This window comes from Centrocercus urophasianus, unplaced genomic scaffold (assembly GCF_019232065.1).
Source record: "Centrocercus urophasianus isolate 14NV4802_14NV808 unplaced genomic scaffold, USGS_Curo_1.0 seq_18, whole genome shotgun sequence".
Lineage (NCBI taxonomy): Eukaryota > Metazoa > Chordata > Aves > Galliformes > Phasianidae > Centrocercus > Centrocercus urophasianus.
Genome location: NW_024884733.1, coordinates 23754484 through 23774984, shown reverse-complemented (window position 1 = coordinate 23774984; position 20501 = coordinate 23754484). Strand labels below are relative to the sequence as shown.

The 20501-nt window shown below is 37.9% G+C and overlaps 2 protein-coding genes across 10 annotated transcripts in view; one reads left to right on the top strand and one right to left on the bottom strand.

Moving 5' to 3' along the window:
- Window positions 1-17205, top strand: part of TUT4 (terminal uridylyl transferase 4) — a 44210-nt gene extending 27005 nt beyond the window's left edge. For 6 of the 9 annotated variants that reach the window (XM_042819005.1, XM_042819003.1, XM_042819001.1 and 3 more), the window contains exons 15-31: window positions 204-290; window positions 1001-1104; window positions 1492-1549; window positions 1644-1747; window positions 2164-2253; window positions 2711-2824; window positions 3883-3960; window positions 4196-4373; window positions 4685-4732; window positions 4826-4908; window positions 6097-6212; window positions 7819-7979; window positions 8915-9012; window positions 10244-10769; window positions 13434-13607; window positions 14590-14677; window positions 15603-17205. In XM_042819005.1, coding sequence (XP_042674939.1) covers window positions 204-290; window positions 1001-1104; window positions 1492-1549; window positions 1644-1747; window positions 2164-2253; window positions 2711-2824; window positions 3883-3960; window positions 4196-4373; window positions 4685-4732; window positions 4826-4908; window positions 6097-6212; window positions 7819-7979; window positions 8915-9012; window positions 10244-10769; window positions 13434-13607; window positions 14590-14677; window positions 15603-15639 — 2144 coding nt within the window. In that variant the 3' untranslated portion in view covers window positions 15640-17205. The remainder of the gene's footprint in view (window positions 1-203; window positions 291-1000; window positions 1105-1491; window positions 1550-1643; window positions 1748-2163; window positions 2254-2710; window positions 2825-3882; window positions 3961-4195; window positions 4374-4684; window positions 4733-4825; window positions 4909-6096; window positions 6213-7818; window positions 7980-8914; window positions 9013-10243; window positions 10770-13433; window positions 13608-14589; window positions 14678-15602) is intronic. The other 3 variants (XM_042819009.1, XM_042819006.1, XM_042819010.1) reach the window with 3 other exon arrangements.
- PRPF38A (pre-mRNA processing factor 38A) lies at window positions 16095-20459 on the bottom strand. The gene is made up of 10 exons (XM_042819011.1): window positions 20270-20459; window positions 20043-20202; window positions 19412-19533; window positions 18852-18937; window positions 18572-18682; window positions 17740-17852; window positions 17193-17219; window positions 17018-17115; window positions 16656-16704; window positions 16095-16415 (listed from the first exon to the last, which is right to left on the bottom strand). Exons 1-10 carry the CDS (start codon window positions 20397-20399, stop codon window positions 16373-16375), a joined length of 939 nt encoding a protein of 312 aa, XP_042674945.1. The 5' UTR covers window positions 20400-20459; the 3' UTR covers window positions 16095-16372.
- Window positions 20460-20501: the final 42 nt, after the last annotated feature.

Sequence of the window (20501 nt, the reverse complement as noted above, 5' to 3'; positions counted from 1 at the left end):
AAGTCTAATGACAACATAAAAAGAAATAAAAACATTTTAGTTGATAATCAAAGAAAGGAAATGTTTGTTGTTTTTTTTTTTTTTCCCAGTAAAAGTTAAGAAGAAGTAAAATATATCTGATCTGATGCTTGTAATTAGCTGAAAAAGGATTTTTGAGGTAGCAGAATGTATATCTGATTGTGTTTTAACTTGTTTTTACTTAGATGAATTATCTCCTCCTTTATCTGAGCAACAAAACAGAGAACAAATTCTGGCAAGTTTGGAAAGATTTATTCGTAAAGAGTATAATGGTATGTATATAGCAGTAGGTAGTGATTCTTGCTAATACTTGTTCACTGAAGTTCTCTAGAACATGATAAATTAATCTGTATCATTAATGCTCATTTTCCTTGTTAAAGCAGTGGCATCTCTTCTCCTCTGCGTGTAAACCTATCTTATAGGCTTCTAAACTTAACAACTGCCCTATGGTATTCCATGGGAAAGTCCTGTTATTGTCAGAAAAGCATCAAGAGAGATAATGCAGATACAGTCCTTTCACAGTCAAGACAAGAAAAAAAACAAAACAAAAAGAATGGGCGCAGGCCAGTTGGGTTTAGGATTATCTGGATTGCAATCCAAGTACTTTTGTTGCCTAGTCACCAGTGTTTGAGTGTTTTGGAAATCTTCTTCAGCTTGCATCTTAACATCCCTTTTATATAGTAGGAAGAAGTATCTTATTACAGAAATGGCATTCAAGGCACAGAGATGAGAAGTGGCTTTTTGGATGTTATAAAGCAGTGCTAGAGCACTGTTTTTCTTTCTGATTCAGTTCCTATAATTATTGAAAATTATGCTTCGTCCTTCATCAATGATGAAATGTTAGAAATGATGTTGTAGGTTCCCTCTAAAGCTCATTTTTATGTACACCTGTGCATCTCAGTTAAGAGATATTCCATAGTAAAGATTTGTTGTTAAAGTGTAACAGACTTTTATTTGATTTCTGTTCTACATTTTTGATTAGATAAAGCTAGACTTTGCTTGTTTGGCTCTTCGAAGAATGGATTTGGATTTCGGGACAGTGATCTAGATATCTGCATGACATTGGAAGGCCATGAAAATGCAGAGGTAAGAGTTCTGAAGTTGGTAAAATTTACTATTTGAAATTCAAGACTTCTTGACGTGTTTCATGCAGTTGGGGATTCTGTATACGGAGCAGGTGGGATTTTGCTTGTAGCACATAGGCTTGTACTCTTCACAATTAAAGCAAGATATAATTTATTTTAGTTCTGACACCCTGTAACACTTAGTGCATTGTGAAAGCACACACTTTTGTGTGAGTCACCATTTTACGTAAATTCACGTGCTAGTTTACAGATTGTTTCTTTCTGTGCATATCAGATGTATGTATAAGATGTACTTTGTACTTACGAGATGTGGGATTGATGGTAAATATGCTTATTGAGATAGAACCCATGTTTAAACATCTTAAGCTGTGGCATTTATTTTTCCTAGAAATTGAACTGTAAAGAAATAATAGAAGGTTTGGCAAAAGTTCTTAAGAAGCATCCAGGTAAGTGTTTAAAAGTATTGTTTGTTTTATATTTACTTCTAACATATATGTAGTTAATAGAAATGTTTTATGTACTAAAGTGTTGCCTCTCCAGGTCTGAGAAACATCTTGCCTATAACAACAGCCAAAGTGCCTATAGTAAAATTTGAACACAGACGAAGTGGTTTAGAAGGAGATATCAGTTTATACAATACACTGGTAAGTATCTATTTGACTGAGTTCAAAAAAAGCTTTTTTATTTGTTGTAACTCATTCAAGTAATCATATGAAGGAAGAATTTTGAGACCAAAATTAAAATACTTGTTTGTGTTACTTTTTTTTTTCTTTTCTCCATCATTTCAATAATGTCTTTACCCTAAGCCCAACCCAAGTAGCTGTACAACATGATGGCACAGCAGCAGCATGGCATACAGAACATCTTTGTGAATGCTTCTGAATTCATCTGTCCTGGTTTCATATTTCAGATTTGTGACAGAAAAGTTGTGTGAATGTTAGGGAATAGCTGTGTGGGTTTTTAGTCCTCCAGTTGTATTATGCATTTCCTATACTTGAACTGCAGGCTGTACTATAATAGACCATAAATTACATTGAAACACTTGTTTAATTTTTTTCAGGCCCAACATAATACAAGAATGCTGGCTACGTATGCAGCTATTGATCCTAGAGTGCAATATCTAGGTTATACAATGAAAGTTTTTGCAAAGGTAATATGCAAAGAAAATACTTATTTGTACAGCATGATGTTTTCTGATACAGCCACTGAGTTTACCTTTTGCTTAACACCAACGAGAAAGGAGATAGCAGAATGCTATTAATATGAAGAAACACTCTTTCTTAAGCTGACTGTGGTCCATTCTGATTGTGTCTGTCTGACTCAAGTTCTAACTGGATTTTTCAGCTTTGGCACATTATAAACAAACAAAGAAAAATGCTTATTAACAAGTTTTCTGGTTTTATGTTAGGCAAAAATGGATTTTGAGTTTTCCAGATGGTGCTTGATTTTGAAGATGTTTATTTTTCATACTTTGTAAACCTGTTTTTATTTAAGAGATGACTGCATTCTCTGTTAGTGGTAGGTTTATGTTTGCTAACTGGCATAGTTAGCAATCTTGAATAATTGAATGTAAACTCAGTATTTTGTTTAAAATGTATTTTTTTCAGCGCTGCGACATTGGTGATGCATCCCGTGGTAGTCTGTCTTCATATGCCTATATTCTTATGGTTTTGTACTTTCTACAACAGAGAAATCCACCAGTTATTCCAGTTCTTCAGGAGGTATGTTTATGTAAAAAAAAAAAAAAAAAAGAGGCTGCATAAATTCATGTATGAGAAATCTGTGCATTTAGAGTCAGAAGGATGAATGAAGCACAGAGCCTTTCCTCGTTAGTAGGTTCTTAACTCCCACTTTGTTTTAGTGGGTAAAACTGAAAAAGAAAATTATGAAAAAATTGGGTATCTGTTGGACTTAAATTTTGCTGTTGTGTTTACTTGAGATTTTGGCATTACAATACCTATATGCTGAGCAGGATTTAAAAAAAAGAAAAAGCAAGTGGAATGGAAGGAAGGGAATTGTAATTCAGGCTGTGCCAGATGCTCATAGGATGTAACTTCAGCTTTTCTATCAATTATTGTAAGAAATGTCTTTTAAGACTCAGTTTCTTATCTGTAGGAGAGGATTTATTTTCCAATTTCATAAGAAGGTGTGGGAGAATAACCATTGATTTGGTACAACTTTATAAAGATACTGTTTTACACGTGCCAGGAAACCTTATTAAAACTATAACATTCTGTACCTTTGTGTGGGCTGGGGGAGTATAGCTGGTTAACTGTCTGCCTCTTCCTGGATGTACTCTATAACTGTAAAGAGGTTTTGAAGGTTACCCCTTGTCTGCATGCATGAGGAAAATTGGCTTTAATGTAGCAGCTGAGACTCTGACTTTCTTGGTGATATTTTAGTAGTGATTGAGAGTTGTTATTTTATTGCCATCCCTGAGAGTATATTAAAATAAAAATGGAATTTCCCCTTTGACTTTGCTTAAGTCTCCTGAGAGATTCTGTGGGCAAGAGGGATGTTGGAATCTCAATGACGTAATTCAGTTGTTTTCTTATTTGCAAGGAACAAGTGAAAATAAAATATCCAAGTACTTTGCAAGAGGCACAGCAATAATGCAAAATGGCTTTCAGGCATTTTACCAATGGGAAATTCTGCCTGTGTGTAAAATAATAGCTAAAATTGAAAGATTTCTACTTTTGTGCTGTTCTTAACAACTGCAGATATGTTTGTGGTGACTTTCAAATTACAGTGGTAACTGTGTCGCTCTCTGTTTTGGCAGATATTTGACGGAAAACAGATTCCACAGAGGATGGTAGATGGGTGGAATGCCTTTTTCTTTGATGACATGGAAGAGCTGGTAATATTCTAATTTCAAAAGAGTCACTAAACCTTAGGGCTTATTTTTATGAGAAAATGATTTATTTATAACAGTGTCGTACACAAAGGAGAACTTCCATATCCATGTGGTTACAAAGTCCCGCTTTAATCCTGTTTTGCTTAAATCTGCTTCTTTATATAAATGTGTAAAATATATATAAAGATAAATAAGAAAGGTGGCCCTGAGTTGCCCTAATGTCTTCAATTGCATGTAGAAGAAGCGTCTGCCTTCTCTTGGAAAGAACACTGAATCACTTGGAGAACTCTGGCTGGGGTTGCTGCGATTTTACACTGAAGAATTTGACTTCAAGGAATATGTGATCAGCATCCGACAGAAGAAGCTGTTAACTACATTTGAGAAACAGTGGACATCAAAATGTATTGCTATTGAAGGTACTTACACACTTGAGTTGGATGAATGCTGTTGCTTCAGGATCTGTTCTCATAGTTGGACAGGATCTTTCTGTTAGCAAACTACCATGTTTAAGAAACCTGTTGTTTGCAAGTCCTACACCATACAAAGTGAGATTGGACTCCTGTTCTGTTATTTTATTAAAGTTCTGTTTTGCAGTCGTGAGCATCGCTTTGCTTTCTACTGCTGTGTGCTCCATGAGTTCATTTGAAATGGAATTCTCTGTATTAGAATTCATGTTGCCGCATGTTTTTTCCAACTTTGCTTTGTTTTTTCCCCCGTCTTTACACAGATCCTTTTGACTTGAATCATAATCTTGGTGCTGGAGTCTCTAGGAAAAGTAAGCTAAGTCTACTAATGATTAATCTTCACTGTTTTCTAAAGTGGTGTGCATTTTCTGTTGTTTTCTAATAATTTTGTCTTTGTTCATTAGTGACCAATTTCATAATGAAGGCATTTATCAACGGGAGGAAATTATTTGGTACCCCATTCTACCCAACTGTTGGAAGGGAAGCTGTAAGTTTTCAAAATTTTAGTTTGGTTTTTAAAAGCTTTTCATAATATTGCTGAAGACTGCAAAATCAGCTTTAAAGCCCAGGAACACCTTCAGGAGCTTTTGCAGCTATTTGTGTAGCAAAGAAAACAGAGTTGCAAGACATTACAAATGTGTGATTTTACTTATTTTTTTCTAGTGAGTGGGAAAAGGAAGAGCTCTCCCTTAAGGAGGGTGATCAACTTTTTGTTAGCAGCTGACCTTCAGAATTTGTATTCTGAGTCTCTGTTGGGAGCATGTTCCTATGACAGGCTATGAAGAATGTACTCCTCTCTGGTACAGGCTCCAGTCATCTGTGTGTAATAAAGAACTATTTTTGTGTATAAGTAAATCATCTGAAGTGACCATTACTAACATCTGCTTATTAAGGTGCTTTCTAACACAATTTAGGACTGTTATCACAAATGGCTGTGAATAGGGTTTGTGTTCCCAAGTGATTTTTAAAATCTTACACATTTAAAAACAAACAAACAAACAGATTTTTCCTGGAAAACCCGTTAGAATGCGAGCTGGCGTCTTAGATAGGCAGGAAGGCTGATCTGTTGTTATTTCCCTGCATCCTTTCCTCTCTGGTATTTTATTTTATTTTTTGCTTTCTCTATCTGCAGTTTTTGTGAATTTGTTTTATATGAACTTTGGTGCAGTTACTGTGTTCTGTTTTGTGCTGTATCTAATAAAATATGATCTGTTTTTATTGGGGCATTTGAGTACTGTTATGATACAAATAATAAGAATGCTTCATCAATTTCCCACCTGAACTTTGTTCAGTCTAGGGGGATTTAATCACAATATCTAGGACAGAACATAAACTCCTTTAGAAAGCATACAAGCAGTGATCAGATACCAAAATGTATTGCATGCAAAAAATTGCCTTTATGCTGTAAGGAGCCTTGGGGAAGGTGTAAGGTAGGTAGAAAGCATGAGCCTGGATAGGCTGTTCTGGAAATTTGGCCTCAGTCCTTAGGACAAACCCTTTTCTAGCTATAATTGCTCCACTTCTCTGAAAAAGCTGCAGTTATCCAGGGAAAGGTATTGTCTAAGGGGCAATAAAATTTAGGGAACTAAAGATAAGGCAAGTCTATTTTATTTCATTTTTCAGTCTTTTAAAATAAGTGGTTTATACATTGTGTCTGTCTGGTGTATTTTGATAGGAATACTTCTTTGACTCAAAAGTGCTGACAGATGGGGAATTGGCACCCAATGACAGATGTTGTCGTGTCTGTGGAAAAATTGGTCACTACATGAAAGACTGTCCGAAGAGGAGGAGGTAAGTAATACACAAAGCTAACTTCTTAAAAGTTACAGTCTTTGAGATTAAGCCATGAGAGAGTTGGAGATTTGAAGTTTAAATAGAAATGAAGCAAATGCTCTGAATTGCATAGAAAATCAGAGCTTCATATCTGACCCTGATCTAACCATCCAATTTTTGTTTTTCTTAAGCTATTTATCATCATCCCTTCAAGTCTTAAAAGTGTTCACTCAAGCACACACATGGCAAAATCAGTCCACATGTTAACATTTTTGCTTTGTGATCTACTTTAAATATGTTCATCTTAAAATTTAAATCACTCAGTTACCCTTTATAGTGTAAACTTTCAGTTGTGGACCATATCACCTGATTGTACAATTTATGATATGTGTGTACTGGTGATGTTTGGAAGGCAGTATTGAATTCAAACTGTTCTATATAGTAACATATCTTGTAAGCCAGCTAAAATCTTATTTATTAAAATCTAGATGCAGGTTATATCATGCTAGTGTAGCCACTTAATGATCATACATCTGTACATCAATTGCAAAGACTCTTGGAGAAAAGAATTCCTATTACATGTTAGGTCGGTGTCTCCAAAGAAAGTTCATCAAGGATTGACAAATAATTCACACTCTTTGCATTTTTACATCTTTACATTTTCCATGAGCCATCCAGTGCAGGTTGTCTGACTCCTCCTACAATCTGTGGAAGCCCTTAGAAGTCAGTATTTTATTGTTACAGACTGAAGTCTGGGCTTTTTCATATAGTCCTTGTGTTCAATTATATATTCTATAATTCTTCCAAAAATTCTGTTTCTTTCCTTGCTACTAAGTCCTTTACTAATTACAGCCATTTATTTAGTCTGCAGACTTCAAGATACATGAAACTGGACTGGGCCCCAAAGTCACAGGTTGACCATTTCTTTCAGTGACTCTCAGTAATACATTCCTCACAAACACTAGCACATTGAATTGCTTCACCTCTTTCCTTCTATCTACCTCAGGAGGAGTTGTGATCTGTTCCTCCCAGAAACTGCTGCTACAGTGCAGCCACCTGGAGTCTCACATGAATACTACATACAGCTCACAAAATAATACTCAATGCTACGAACTTCATGTGGAAGAAGACTTGTTTCTTGTCTTGGTTCCTGATCACTAATAGTTCTCCAGTGTTTTTGCATTAGTTCTGAATGTTTGAAAGAGCTTCTGTGCTCTCTTTCACATCCTGTGCAGGTTCAGGTTGCTCATACACTCAGAAGGAGCCTTTACCTACAAAATATAGTTAACTTGTTTTTCCAGTATTCTGACTCAGTTGGATTGTTGCATAAAATTAACTCCCAAACTAATTGGCAGGCTGAGCCTGCTTAAGTGTGGGTACAGTTCTGGACCAGTATTCAGGTAGCTTCTGGATGATACTGGGGAGTTTCTGAATTGGTTGTTTGTACAAACAGGTTACTAACCAGATTAGATTCTGAAAGTTCCTTTTCTGGTATTCCTAAATTATTTATATGCTGGTACAGCTGTTGGTTATGTAACCATTTCCTTTGCATATACCAATGTAATAACAGAGTTTTTTTTCTCTGTGGTTTTTGTATTTGTGCTCATAAAAACTTGCCAATTAGGTTAAAGAAAAAAGAGAATGAGAAAGATGATGAAAAAGAAGTGAAAGAAGATGATAGAGAAACAAGAGAGAAGAGGTGTTTCATCTGTGGAGATGTGGGTCATGTTAGAAGAGATTGTCCTGAATTCAAACAAGCCCGTCAGAGAAATAATAGTGTGCCAAGTAAGTAAAGCTTCTGTGTTCTTAATATCATTTTAAAGTCCTGAGATCCATTCTTTCTAGCTTTCTATACAGACTTAGTAATTATCTTCAATTTTTTTGCAACTGATGGTTTCAGTGATTGCAAAATAAACCCCTTTTAGTCTAAGTGTTGTTTTTTCTGCAAGGGCAGTAGAATCTATTGAAATTCAGGCTTTGCATGGGTGGTTAAAAAAAAAAAAGTACTTAGCAGTAAGTATAGTGTCCTTCTGTGCCTTGCATTTATTTGTCTTCCACTCACACTGGGTGCGTTTAGTGTGGTAACCAAATTAATAATTGAATGCATTTCTTCTTCCAAGTGTTTGTTAAATGTTAGCTAACTCTCCATCATGTGTGAGAGGTAAGTAAGTGTATTTTCACAAGAAATGAGTGGTTTTAAGTAACACTTTAAAAGCATGTAAATACATTAGGAAGCTGTTGAATCGCTGTTATATAATCTAATTGCAAACCCATTTAAATTAGGCTCTAACAGGTCTACAGTACTTGAGAAAGTAAGGAAAGAGATGATAAATGAACTTCAGAGAGAACCTTGTTGCTTTCTGTATTCCATTATTCCTTTTTTTTCTCTCTTTGCCCAAAAAGTTCTTGCTGTTGCTAATGCCATTTGAAATCCCACAGCTCACAGCAATTGTGTGGAAACCTCTGTAAAGTAGCCTTTCTTACCTGTTCATACTAGGGTTTGTATTGCACAGAATTAAATGTTGACTTTAGCTGCTGTAAATATTACTATCAGCTGTTACCAATAGATGGAAGGCTTTCCACTTAAAGGCAGAAGTTAAAGTGATTTACCTATGCTGTGTCACACATTGCTTACAGTATCACTGATTCCTGGTTCCAAGTTCATTATTCTGTAACCCATAACCTTGTGCTTTTTGTTTAACTTTTTGTTCTTTGATTAGGCAGCCAGTTGGTTCGAAGCATGGTAAATTCACAGCTAGTGGCTGTAAGCCAGCAGCAAGTGGAAGGACCCTTGCGCACTAGACAGTCGTCAGAATGTGTAAGTTCCAATTGGCTGCAAAGTAAGTAGCTTTAGCAAGCCAGGAATCTTGGGCTGTGCTAGGAATAAGTTTGACCAGACTTGTTTAGCAGATTGTGGATCTCTGAATGACAACATTGCACTCTACCTACCCTAACATTGCACTGCCTACTCTACCAGGTAATACATCTGTGATTTGTAATGCAGTGTCTGTTTGAGATTGTTCATGATGTTTCAATATGGAAACCGTATAGTCAGATTTCATATGAGAACTCACAGTTCTTAAAGGTCAAATTCAGTATCTGTCAAATACAGGTCAGGGTGTCTTGTGAAATCTTGTGCTTGGTTATTTCTGGCAATATTCTGGAGTAACTGAGAGAGGTAAAACTCAGCTTATCATTAAGATACTGTACTCGTGGGTTTATGACTACTGTGATTTTCTTTGAGTTAAGAGGGGACTGCAAGAAACAGACAGGAAGCACAGTAAATCATACCTTGGTTCCGATGTGATAACAGGAGAGTCTGCCAGCAAGAACTAGAAGAACAAACAAAACAGTGGGGTTCCCTAGAGCACGTTACCCAGGATTGTGGCCAGATGGCTTTTGAATATTGCCAGGGAGAGATTTCACAGTCTCACTGGGCAACCAGTGCTCAGTCACTGTCACAGAATAAAATATTTTCCTTTGTTCAGACAGAAATAAAAAATAAGTTTTTACAGAAAATGCTGCAATACTGTCTGTTTCTGTGCCTTCAGCAATGACCTGATATCAGCATATGGAGGATCTAGAAAGTTCAATTTCTTGTTTAATAGATTAAATAACAATTAAATAAGAGCTTATTTTGGAATCGCTAAAATGTCTGTGGCAATAAGAACTACTCTATTTAGAAATAAGCTAAGTCTTTAATGAGACTCTGGGCTACAAATAAGCAGGCTGGGAAAGACTGGTTAAAAATGAGAAACAGATGTGTAAAAAGTCTAATGAAGAGCTTGTGGTTAATATTTGCTCAGAATCATGGTTTTGGTGGGATGGGCCATGTTAACAGGCTAAATCATCTGCTGGGGAAAACAAATATCAGTTGAACTGCACAGGTTTAAACCAGCAGGAACTTGGGCTTAGTAGTTGGGATATTGCTGGGGAGTGCTCTGCATTTTTTTTAACGAATAGAATAATGCATTGTGTACTTATTAAAGAAAAACACTATTAAATTGCTAATGGACTAATCAGAAACACATACTTTTTTTTCCCTCCAGTCTGATTCGCATCAGTCATCTTATTCTCCACAACCTCAACAATTTACACAGAATTCCTCTCAGCCAGCCTCCATTAACCAGACTCAGCCACAACCAATATCCCAGTCTAAGCACGTTCCACAACCACAGCAGGGTGCACAGCCACCCCATCAGGTCCAGCTGTCTTTGTTTAACTTTCCCCAATCTCCCCCAGGTCAGTATTCTACCTTGCATAACCTGGGACTACTTCAGATGCACCATCACCACCAAATTCAGCTTCCCAACACTTCGTGGCCTATTCACGGGCCTGTTATTCACTCTGCACCGGGTAACCCTCCTCATTCTACAAATGTTCCATTTTCTATGAGATCTGGCAGCAGCAGCACCACAAATAACCAGAGCAGTGTAAGCTTGAACGATCCCAGTATCATCTTCGCACAGCCTGCTGCCAGGCCCATGGGAATCCCCAGCACTTCTCATGAGGGACACTGGCACAATCCTGTGACTCCAAACTCACTGGTGAACAATGGCACTGTGGGGAATTCAGGTAATTCTTCTCTGTTGTATCAAACCTCTCACACTTTGTGTACAAATGTTAAATGCTACAGAAACAGCTAACTCTTCCAATTTTTTTTGCATTAAAAATGCAGTGCTTAAGAAACCAAGTTATTACCTTCATTGTCTGAATGTTTTTGTAGGAAAAAATTATGCAGCTTGGATCTTTGTTAACTTTTAATCGTTGATCCTATTTGCCAGTAATGGCTGTGCAACTCATGAGAAAACATGCATTCAACTGAGAAATGTTCTAATAATTGTTTGAGTCTGAAGTTTATTTCTGTGAACATGCTTACAAAATCAGTTTCTGTTTATGATGCTGTATAGAATTAGATGAATGCTGAGACTGCAACTATGAATTTGAGAGTCTGGCAGACACATTGTCCTCTTGTATTTAGTGCAACATAGGCATGACATGGTTTTTATACAGTCTTTTCTCCTATCGTTTATTCTGTTTCATTTAACTCCTTTACTTCAGCTTATTTTCTGAGAATACATCATAAATGTTTTACCTGCAACAACTGGGCAACAGCCTTTTGCCTCATACCAAAGCCAAGTACATCTGTATGTTTGAGGCTGAGAAAAATAGTATGTAGTAGTCAGAGCCCATATAGTTTTTTATAGTATGTAGTAGTCAGAGCCCATATAGTTTTTTAAGCAACATAAAAAATGGCAGCCCCTGAACTTGCATGTAATGTCTTTTGATTTAATTGTGTAACCCTTCCAATATTTAAATATATATATCTTCATAATACAACATGATGAGGCAGTTGTTCATCTCAAGGGGTGGAAATTGGAATTGGGAATCTCTTGCACAACTTTTCTCTGCACTAACAGAATAATTGACAGCAACAGTAGGTTTTCATCTGAGTTAACAGTGTTGGCTGAGGTATGCTCCACCAGTGAGTTTTTAATGCATCTGTTGAGGTGCAGGGATTGCATGGTTTTGTATTTAAAGCTTTGTGGAGAAGATATTCTTGAGGATACAGGAGCTGCTACAAACGTGCTGAATTTTCAGTGTGCTTTGTCCCTGAATCTCCATCATTTCTGATCTTAATTATTTGTCCAGGCTCATCTGCCCTCTCCTCCATGCCCAGCCAGCCCTGACTTATCCTCAAGCACCTTCTTCCAATCTGACTCTTCTCACCTGAGTAGCTGTGTTCTTGCAGGCTATCTGCTGAATCCTAGTTTCTCCTTCATTCTCTTTCCTCAAGTAGTCCCATTTTTCATCATGTAGTCCAGTCAGTCTCTGTCTTCAGTCTGTTTCCTTCTGCTCTGTTTCATTATGTTGGTGGCCCTTCCTGAGCAGGGGGTTGGGGCTTGGTGATCCTTGAGGTCCCTTCCGACCCATGCCATTCTGTGATTCTGTGATTATATTTGCTTCTACTATCATCTTGCCTTCACAGTTGTTGTCCCAGGTTTCTTGTGCAGTCTCAGTACTTTTTCCCCCTCAAACTATTTTCTAACTTACTGCACACCTTTTCCTAGTTTTCAGTCTTGGAGTTTTTCCTTTTTGTATTTTAATCAGCTTTGTTTCCTTTATGGCTTAGGTGGTATTTTAGGTGACGTCACTGGATAGGTCCATAGTAAAAAAAGAGCTGCCTGCTTTCTTTGGAGCCTACTTTATACTTGCATGGGACAACTTGGGAATACTAAGTCCGTGGAAAACTTTGTCTTGACTTGCATGAACTCGAGTTAGAAGGAACAGATTTGCTTTCTTTCCAGTAGACAATCTGATCAGAAGTGGGATCATTACAAGTTTTCAGACATAACTTTTTTTATGCCTGCTGCAGAGCCGTGCTTCATTACTATTTTTAAACCTGTAGCTTACTTCTGTTTAATGAAAGTCTGTCTAAAAGTTTTATGACTAAGCTGAAAGGGAGCTGACGTACTGAGAAAGCACCTGTTACTTGAATGTATTTATTTATTTTTAAATGTACATCGTCTACATTTTTAAATTAGTGGGCACTGTTGTGTCTTAAAAACCTGGAAGCTACAAGCAAAAAGAACAGAAGTAATACAGCATTTTGCATAAGCTGTTGTGTGCCGTGCCTCCTTGGATGCTTGATTTCTCATGCTTAATTCAGCAGTAATACTAGATTTGTGAATGGAATAGCCCATAATTTTTGTATTTATTTCAAAAGTTTTTAATCTTTCTCTCTAGAAATCAATTTTAAATTGGTCTCTTGACCAACTATGTACTGAGTTTCTTAAGTATAGAAGCATTAGTGGATTTTCAGTGTATAGTTTCTGAGAGTTCTTTCTTGCAGGACAATACTTTCCATGTCTCACATTAGCAATAGTGAAGATCTGTGTGGGCTCAGATGTTAGTGAAGTTGTTCAGAACTTGTATTTCTCGTCATGAGTGACGTAAAGTCTAATTTATTTTTGTGTGGAATTGTGAAATTGTAGGTCTTGATTCTAAGTACTGATTCATCATATGTCTTCCCCACCAATCAATTCTATCATAGTGAATAATGAAGTAATTTAGGTGGTAATTTTTATTGATGTACTCTCAAAAAATAAAATGGTAGCACATTGGACTAGACACGTTAAGTGCCCTGCAAACTGTTATTTGAGATGTCAATTGTATTTGTGACTTACTGTTTAATTGTTTCAACTTGCAATGTGCTTTTCCCTTTCAATTGAAAAATAGATCAGGGTTTCCAAGGACAGTTTGGTAAAATGAACCCTCCTTCTGTCCCTTGGGACCATGGGACCCCTACCCATTTTCCTCTCCTCCGAGGAGCGTGGCCTTACAATATGCCTCAGAACTACATGCAGCAGGGAAATGCCAGCTACCCACCGAACAAACCTTTCTACCCTCAAGGTACTAGAACTAGTATGTGAATCAACAGCTCATGCAACATGTCTCTTTACTGTCTCGAAGGCTTTACAAGCCAGGGAATCATGTTTCACTTGCCTAGTCTCCCTCGAACCATAATGAATTCAAGAGTCAAATCCACACTTATTGGCTTTCTGTATGGATTAAAATCTTTGGGGGAGGGAAGGGGTTCAATCAAATTCTGAACTCTGCATCAGCTTGCACTCTTGCACTTCCAGCCTTTTTCCTCTACTGCTGGTCTCGCTGTAGAGCCACCTCTGCTTTGCTAGGGTTAAGATGATTTGCCCATGAGTTTGTTAAGAATTGGAAGAAAATCTTGTGCTGATTCATTTTATTTGTCTTTTGTACATTGCTTGTGGAATGCCTTTACATACATGAAAGCTTACAAGACTGTAGAATAATTCAAGTTGGAAGGAGCCACTGGAGGTTATGTAGTCCAGCTGCAATCAAAGCAGTGCTGTCATCAAAGTTGTATCAGCTTCAGGACTGACTTTATCTCAACTCTTCCTAATGCTAGTGAGGTAAAGATGTTCAGCATCTTCCAGGATTGGGAAAGACAGTAAGAAAAATACCCTTGGCTCCAGTAAGAGAAAAACTATGCCCAAATTTTACTTGGAAGCTGTGATTCCTGTGTTGCTGTATAAAATGAGAGATACTGGCACCAAATCTTCTTCTCTGTTGGCTGTAGTGAGGTTTCCAAGTGAGACCCTCATTTTAATATTGTGACGTTATTCTTGTTGAGGACCTAAGAATGAAGTAAATTCATCTATTAAACTTTCTGAGGGAATTTTGCACATAGCATTAAAATAATACTGCATTGTCCCACCAAGTGGGATAGCTGTACAGATAGCACGTGTGTCAATCTAGAAAATGACTTTATTTCTAAGTAAGATTAATACATTTAATATAGCCAAGCACCATTAGAAATGTTAACTTGCTGAAGTAATTGTAATCCATTTTCTTTTAGCTGGTCCACTGATGCAGAGTAACCAGCGGTTCTCGCTTCTGTCTCAAGGACACCCACACTTGAATCTGAATTACATTCAACAGAAAAAGTGAAGTTTAATGGGATTGTGGGTGGGTGGAGGGAGGGGAGGAAAAAATTCAGGTTCTGATTTAAAATCGTAATGCAACGTGTTTAGATACAAGATTATTTAAGACTGTTTTTAAACTGTATCATTTGTACATAGATACGAACTATAGTTTTTACTAGTATCACAAAATGAAGTGATACAAATTTCATCTATTTTATTACCCTATTTTTAAGGGGAACTGTGTTTTGTTTTATCTTGATAAACTGTAAAGAGAGAGAATTTTTAAAATTAAGTTCTTTATTTTCTATTAGCTGTATTCATACTTCGGTTGCTTCAGACTTTATATATATTGTTCTAAAAAATAAAATTAGAAAGGGATTTCATGTGTTTAAAAATTTGTCACTTCTATTCTTTACAGAACTATGTAGTGCCAAAAAACTTTTTAAAAGAAAAATAAAACTGCAAAAAAAAATGGATATAAGACTTTTTCCTCTTCCCTGTTTGTATATTTAATTAAAGTACAGTAACAAAAGCAACTTTGAGATATTTTAAAGGAGAAAATTGACTTGCTTTAGTGAGCCACGTTGTTCACAGGCAGTATCTTGCACAGTACTTGATCTAAGCGTGCACTTTGTTTTCTGTTTAAAACCTTTCTACTGAGTATGAAAATCTAGACAAAACAGGCTGTACTCTGAGACAGTTCTGAAGAAGTTAGTTTGGCATATTACCTTCTGTGGTGTCAACACCCAGTGGTTGGTATCAAGATATTGTGGCAGAATCCAAATTTTATGTATGCAGTGTTCAAGAGACAAAACTGTCAGTCTAAGGTAGAGTAGAAAATGAGTTGAATACAACTCCATTCCTGTGATATTAATTATATTAAATGTACTAAGGTAAGAATTGTGATTTGAGTAAGAACTTTGGATATTCTTAATTTGAAAAACAGGGTGTTGCCGAATGCTAACTCCGTTAAGAGATGCTAGAGCTGAGCTAACGTCTCATTTTCTTCCCAGTCACAGGTAGGCCATAAGTGATCTGTCTTCAAAGTAGTGGTTTACTGTTCCTAAATTTACTAAATAACAACATGTTTCAGGCAAAAAGGGGTATTTTACTCCACTTGAATCTTTTGATCCTGGCTAGTACTAGACTTAAGGAAGATCCCTTAAAAAAGAACAAGTGCTGGCTAGATATTGGAGATTACTTAATGAAATTGGAAGCTAACTTAAACCCATGCTAGATTTTGGTGGTGCTGCTTCCTTTCCTGTACCGGAGGCTCATTGACAGAGTTTAGGCTTGTAGTTCTTCAGTGTTTATGACTTACGCATATTCACACTTTAGCAATGGAACGCAGCATGTTAGTCAGAACAAAGCTTTGAGAATAAAGCCAGTTTCAATTAGAAGTCCCAGTGAAAGATTACAAAAGAAACAGGAAAGAGCCTTCAAAGACAAAACCCTATTTTATTGCTCTTCACTGTTTTTTTTACAGGCCTCAAGAAAAACAATTTATAAACTACCTTCAGATTTTATCATAAGGACTAGAAAGTAAAAGCAACTTCAGCTTTAACTAAAAAAACAACAAAAAACCCCCCACAAAAACAACACGTGTACAAGAGGAAAAGGATTAAAAATGACTGCTAAAGCAGCCAGTGCATATTCAGCTGTCCCATAAAGCAAATAGGACAGTATTAGACTGAACTGTGTGCTGACATTAGTTCATTATTCATTCCCTCGACGACTCTTCTTGTGACTTTTCTTAGATCTGAAAGAGAGAACAGTTATGTGTCACAGTTCTAGTGACTGTTTTAGACAAACAACATGAATTACAGTAATAAGTGGTGTTTTACACAGCCACGTGTGGATAGAGTAACTAGAAAACACTGAATGAAGTACCATATCAAATACTTCATTTACCAAGACCTTCAATCCCCAAGATTCAATGACAAGCACAAGCTCTTACAACCAAACACCCATCCTTAAGAAATGTGCCATAAAATAATACCTTTCAGGTGATTTGGAATGACTTCTGTGTCTGTGACTACGATGATGTCCTGTAAGACAGAAAAAAACCAAAGTTACTTCCATAGGCCCTGGAGGTCTTTTTTCTTTTGCTCTTGCAATCTGCTTCTAATTGTCCTAGCTAATTAGGCATTCAAATTAACCTCCTGCCAAGTATCTGAAAAGTGTACCCAGGCAATTTTGTGAGTATTGGAGCAGTTCTCAACACTTTCATATAATTAACCACTTTATAAACCAGATTAAGCATGTAAACTACCTTTTGATGCTATGACACTGATTTTTCTTTCAGTAGATGTCGTCTGGTTAAAAAAAAAAGCCAGCTTAATTTAAAAACTACAGAAATACCTGGAGATTTAGATCTTGATCTGTGGCGCCTCTCCCTGGATCTGCTCCGGTGCCGTCGTGGGCTTTTGCTGCGATGCCTCTCCCGGCGTGGTGATGGACTGAGAGGAAAGAAGTTTTTAAGACAGCCATGCTACAAACATACATTTTAACATAAAGTAACAGAATAAAAGACTACCTTCTTCTCTTTGGAGAGCGGCTTCGCCTGTAATTGAGGGAGAAAAGCAGCATTAAAAATAGTAACAGAACCACCAGTTTCATTCCCTATACACTCTAGCAACTGCATCCTACGCTCTCCTATAGCCTACAGTAGCAGTTGATGGGCTTGATGCACAAGGGGCAGTACATGCTTTGGTCTGGCCCATGCATTGAGCAGAAGGGTTAAGTGATGATTCTTTTCTGGCTTGCTACCAGGAGGAACAGTAACTGGATTTTCTCTCAAAACTTCAGCTTACATGGAAACAAGCACTTTGTTCCCCTTAGTATCTTCATTCTATTATCAGATTTAGCTAACAGTGGCCAGCAAGTTTAACAGTTACTGAAGATCAAGGGAAACAGTCAGATGTCAACTGTGACTGCACTGCTCCTTACTTTAGGAAGTGGCTAAAGAACGTGGAAAGTGCAAGAGATTCTGGGCCTAAATTGTCATCATCTCCTTCGTGCTTCACTGCAGCCCTCTGCAGCACAACAGGTAAAAATATTGCTGAAAAGGAGCCACGTCTCACCTTCGTGGAGACCTGCTTCGGCTCCGCCTGTATCGTATAGCTGGAGATCTGCGAGGTTTGTCAAGGTCTCTGTAGCCTCTTCTGCGGTGATCAGGAGATGGTACTCGCTCCAGCTGGGAACAGCGGGGGAAAAAGGTTCTGTAAGTCTTTCATCGAGGTTTTATTTATAACAAGGAATTCTGAATGATAAATCTAAGTGAAAAAAGAGGAGATAAGCCATCCAGTAACATTTTCCTTAATGATGAAGGAAATCCTTAGGCCTATCTCGTAGAAAGGAGAAACTGCAGCACAGCTAAGAATAGCAGATGCCCAGTGCATAAACTCACTCCAGTAGTATGTTTCTTTGATATATATGGAACTGAGTTTCAGGGTCAACAGAAAGCAAGCCTTGTATTCTTCAAATATTTCATATTCCTGTATGAGTGATACTGCCCAAATTTGGTAACTGGAAATTAAAATGGCTGCTTTCATACTGTTGATTCTTAAATAGCGCAGCAGATTTGACTACAGTTGTCATCATAACCTTCACCATCTTTACTTGTTGGCTATGTAAAATAATAGATAGATAAAATAATTTATCTAAAACATGTTTAGGTAGCACAAAAGAGATTCAGAGCTGGGATTTTCAGCAGGCAGGAAAGCCTGACAGACAACACTTCAGAGCTGCTTCAGGATCTAAAGTGTTCTCACAGGCAGCTTATGTGAAAATCCATTAAGGGAGGAGCTGATAGTTGCAAACAGCTGAGATCTCTCAAATATTTCTCACAAACCCACACAGTTTGTGGCAGTTCCAGCACTAGCTTTACCTTTTCCTCTAAAACATGTCACTAACCTTTTCATCTTCCTCTTCTTCCTCCTCACTAGATTCTACATCATCCATATCTTCTTCCAGAGCACTAACACGAGGTTCAAGCTGCTCAGCTTCTTCCAGAACATATCGTTTCTAGGAGAAAATACGACTTTATTCTTGGGCTATATATAACATAAGCACCAAAGAGGCATCTGACATGCCCAAAGATTCTTAATCATAGCTTCATTCAACTAGTGTGCTATGCCAGTAGCTGATACAACTACTGAATATGATGCAGTTAAGACCATTTGTTTCTCCAAACCTGCAATCGAGGCAGAATTATATCGCACACACGTTCCTCATGGAGCAGTTCATCAATAAACTCATCCACATGCATCAGTTCAAATTCTAGAGGGAAAAAAATAGCATCTTAAATACATGGTTAATACTATACAAATGAGATACTTTGGACTTCGCTGAAGGAGCTGCACAAACAATAGCTTTAAAATTTTTCTTAATGATGAAGGAAATCCTTAGGCCTGTCTTGTAGAAAGGAGAAACTGCAGCACAGCTAATAGCAGATGCCCAGTGCATAAACTCACTCCAGTAGTATGTTTCTTTGATATATATGGAGTTGAGTTTCAGTGTCAACAGAAAACGCCAGCACTTGGGGAAAGCAAAATAAGAAAGGCAGTTCTTATTTGTACAAGACTCACAACATGATATCACAAGGATAAGTTAGTAAAAGTGGTGTTTTAAAAGGATAGTTGTGTTCCATTTTTTAACTTATGCATTATTAAAAGAGAATATTTTTCTAAAAGAAACACCTGTTAAAGAGGCCAATAATGCACTGAGAAACCATAACCACATAAGGTTGCTTACCCCCATTTCTGTTCTGACTTTTTATTTTTCGATAGTCGTTGTACAGTGGTTCAAGATACTTGTAGCAGTCAATAGCTGTGCCTGTCAATCTCATGTACAATGCACCAAGCATTCGGACATACCTGGAAAGTAAACCATTGCACATACCTGAGCTTTCTGCACAGTCAGCAGTTCAAAGAAAAATCATTCCCAGAATTTTATGAGAAAAACAGTACCCTACAATAAAGAGTGTCTGTATGGATCTTCTCCTTCAAATACTCAAGCACGTGCAGCATCCCAGTACAGGTTGTTTATATGTGCAGAGCTGCATTATCACTCCCAGAAGATTAAAGAAACACTTTAGAGAAAGTAGGTGATTATGGCTCCATTAATGCACCTCATTCCCAGTACTTCAGGCTGCGTTACTGCAGAGAACATAAGCCATAAAGGCGAATATTTTCAGCAGCCCAGCAACAAGAGGAACAAGCCTTCGGAAAGCAAGAGTAAGGCCAGGCTTTAGCAAGAAGAGCACATTTACAGAGGTTTGTGTACAGGAAGCTGAACCCTGCCCTGGAGCTTCCCTGGCAGTTCGGGACATCCACGTTTCTACAAGCAAAAGAGCTCAAGGCAAGGAAATGTGCTACAGACTTACTTGAAGTCCTCATTTTTTATGAACTCCACAATGATGTCCTTCTCGGGCTGGATCTGCAGCATCTTCAGCGTCAGGCACAAGAAAGGCGTGGGCTTGATGTTCCCGCCATAGACGCCCCCCACGTACTTCAGCTCCATGGCCTTGTCCACCACCAGCTCGGCTGCGAGATGAACAGCCATCAGTTCCGGCCTCCCCTCGAACTCCCCGCCCGACCCAGCCCGCCATACCCGTGAGGCCGAAGCATTCCTCTTTCCAATACTTGGACTCGTAAATGCGGGTACGAATGATCTTCTCCACGAGGTACTGCGGGTTGGTGCCGTGGATGCTGTGCGCATCCTTTACCGTGCGGTTCGCCATGGCGGCCGCCCCCGGCTCCCCTCCGTACGGCGGCAAATACACTCACCCCACTTCCGCAAGGAACACTAACAACTTCCGCTTCCTGTCCCCCACCCCGCCACG

What these genes read in the sequence shown, in the direction of transcription:
- PRPF38A (XM_042819011.1), bottom strand. Translation starts at nt 20,399, where the DNA reads ATGGCGAACCGCACGGTAAAGGATGCGCACAGCATCCACGGCACCAAC. An exon ending in GGAATGCTTCGGCCTCACGG is followed by an intron (nt 20,203 to 20,269) that starts GTATGGCGGGCT and finishes TTCATCTCGCAG; the next exon opens with CCGAGCTGGTGGTGGACAAG. An exon ending in ATCAAGATCTAAATCTCCAG is followed by an intron (nt 16,705 to 17,017) that starts GTATTTCTGTAG and finishes TCTGTCTTACAG; the next exon opens with GACATCATCGTAGTCACAGA.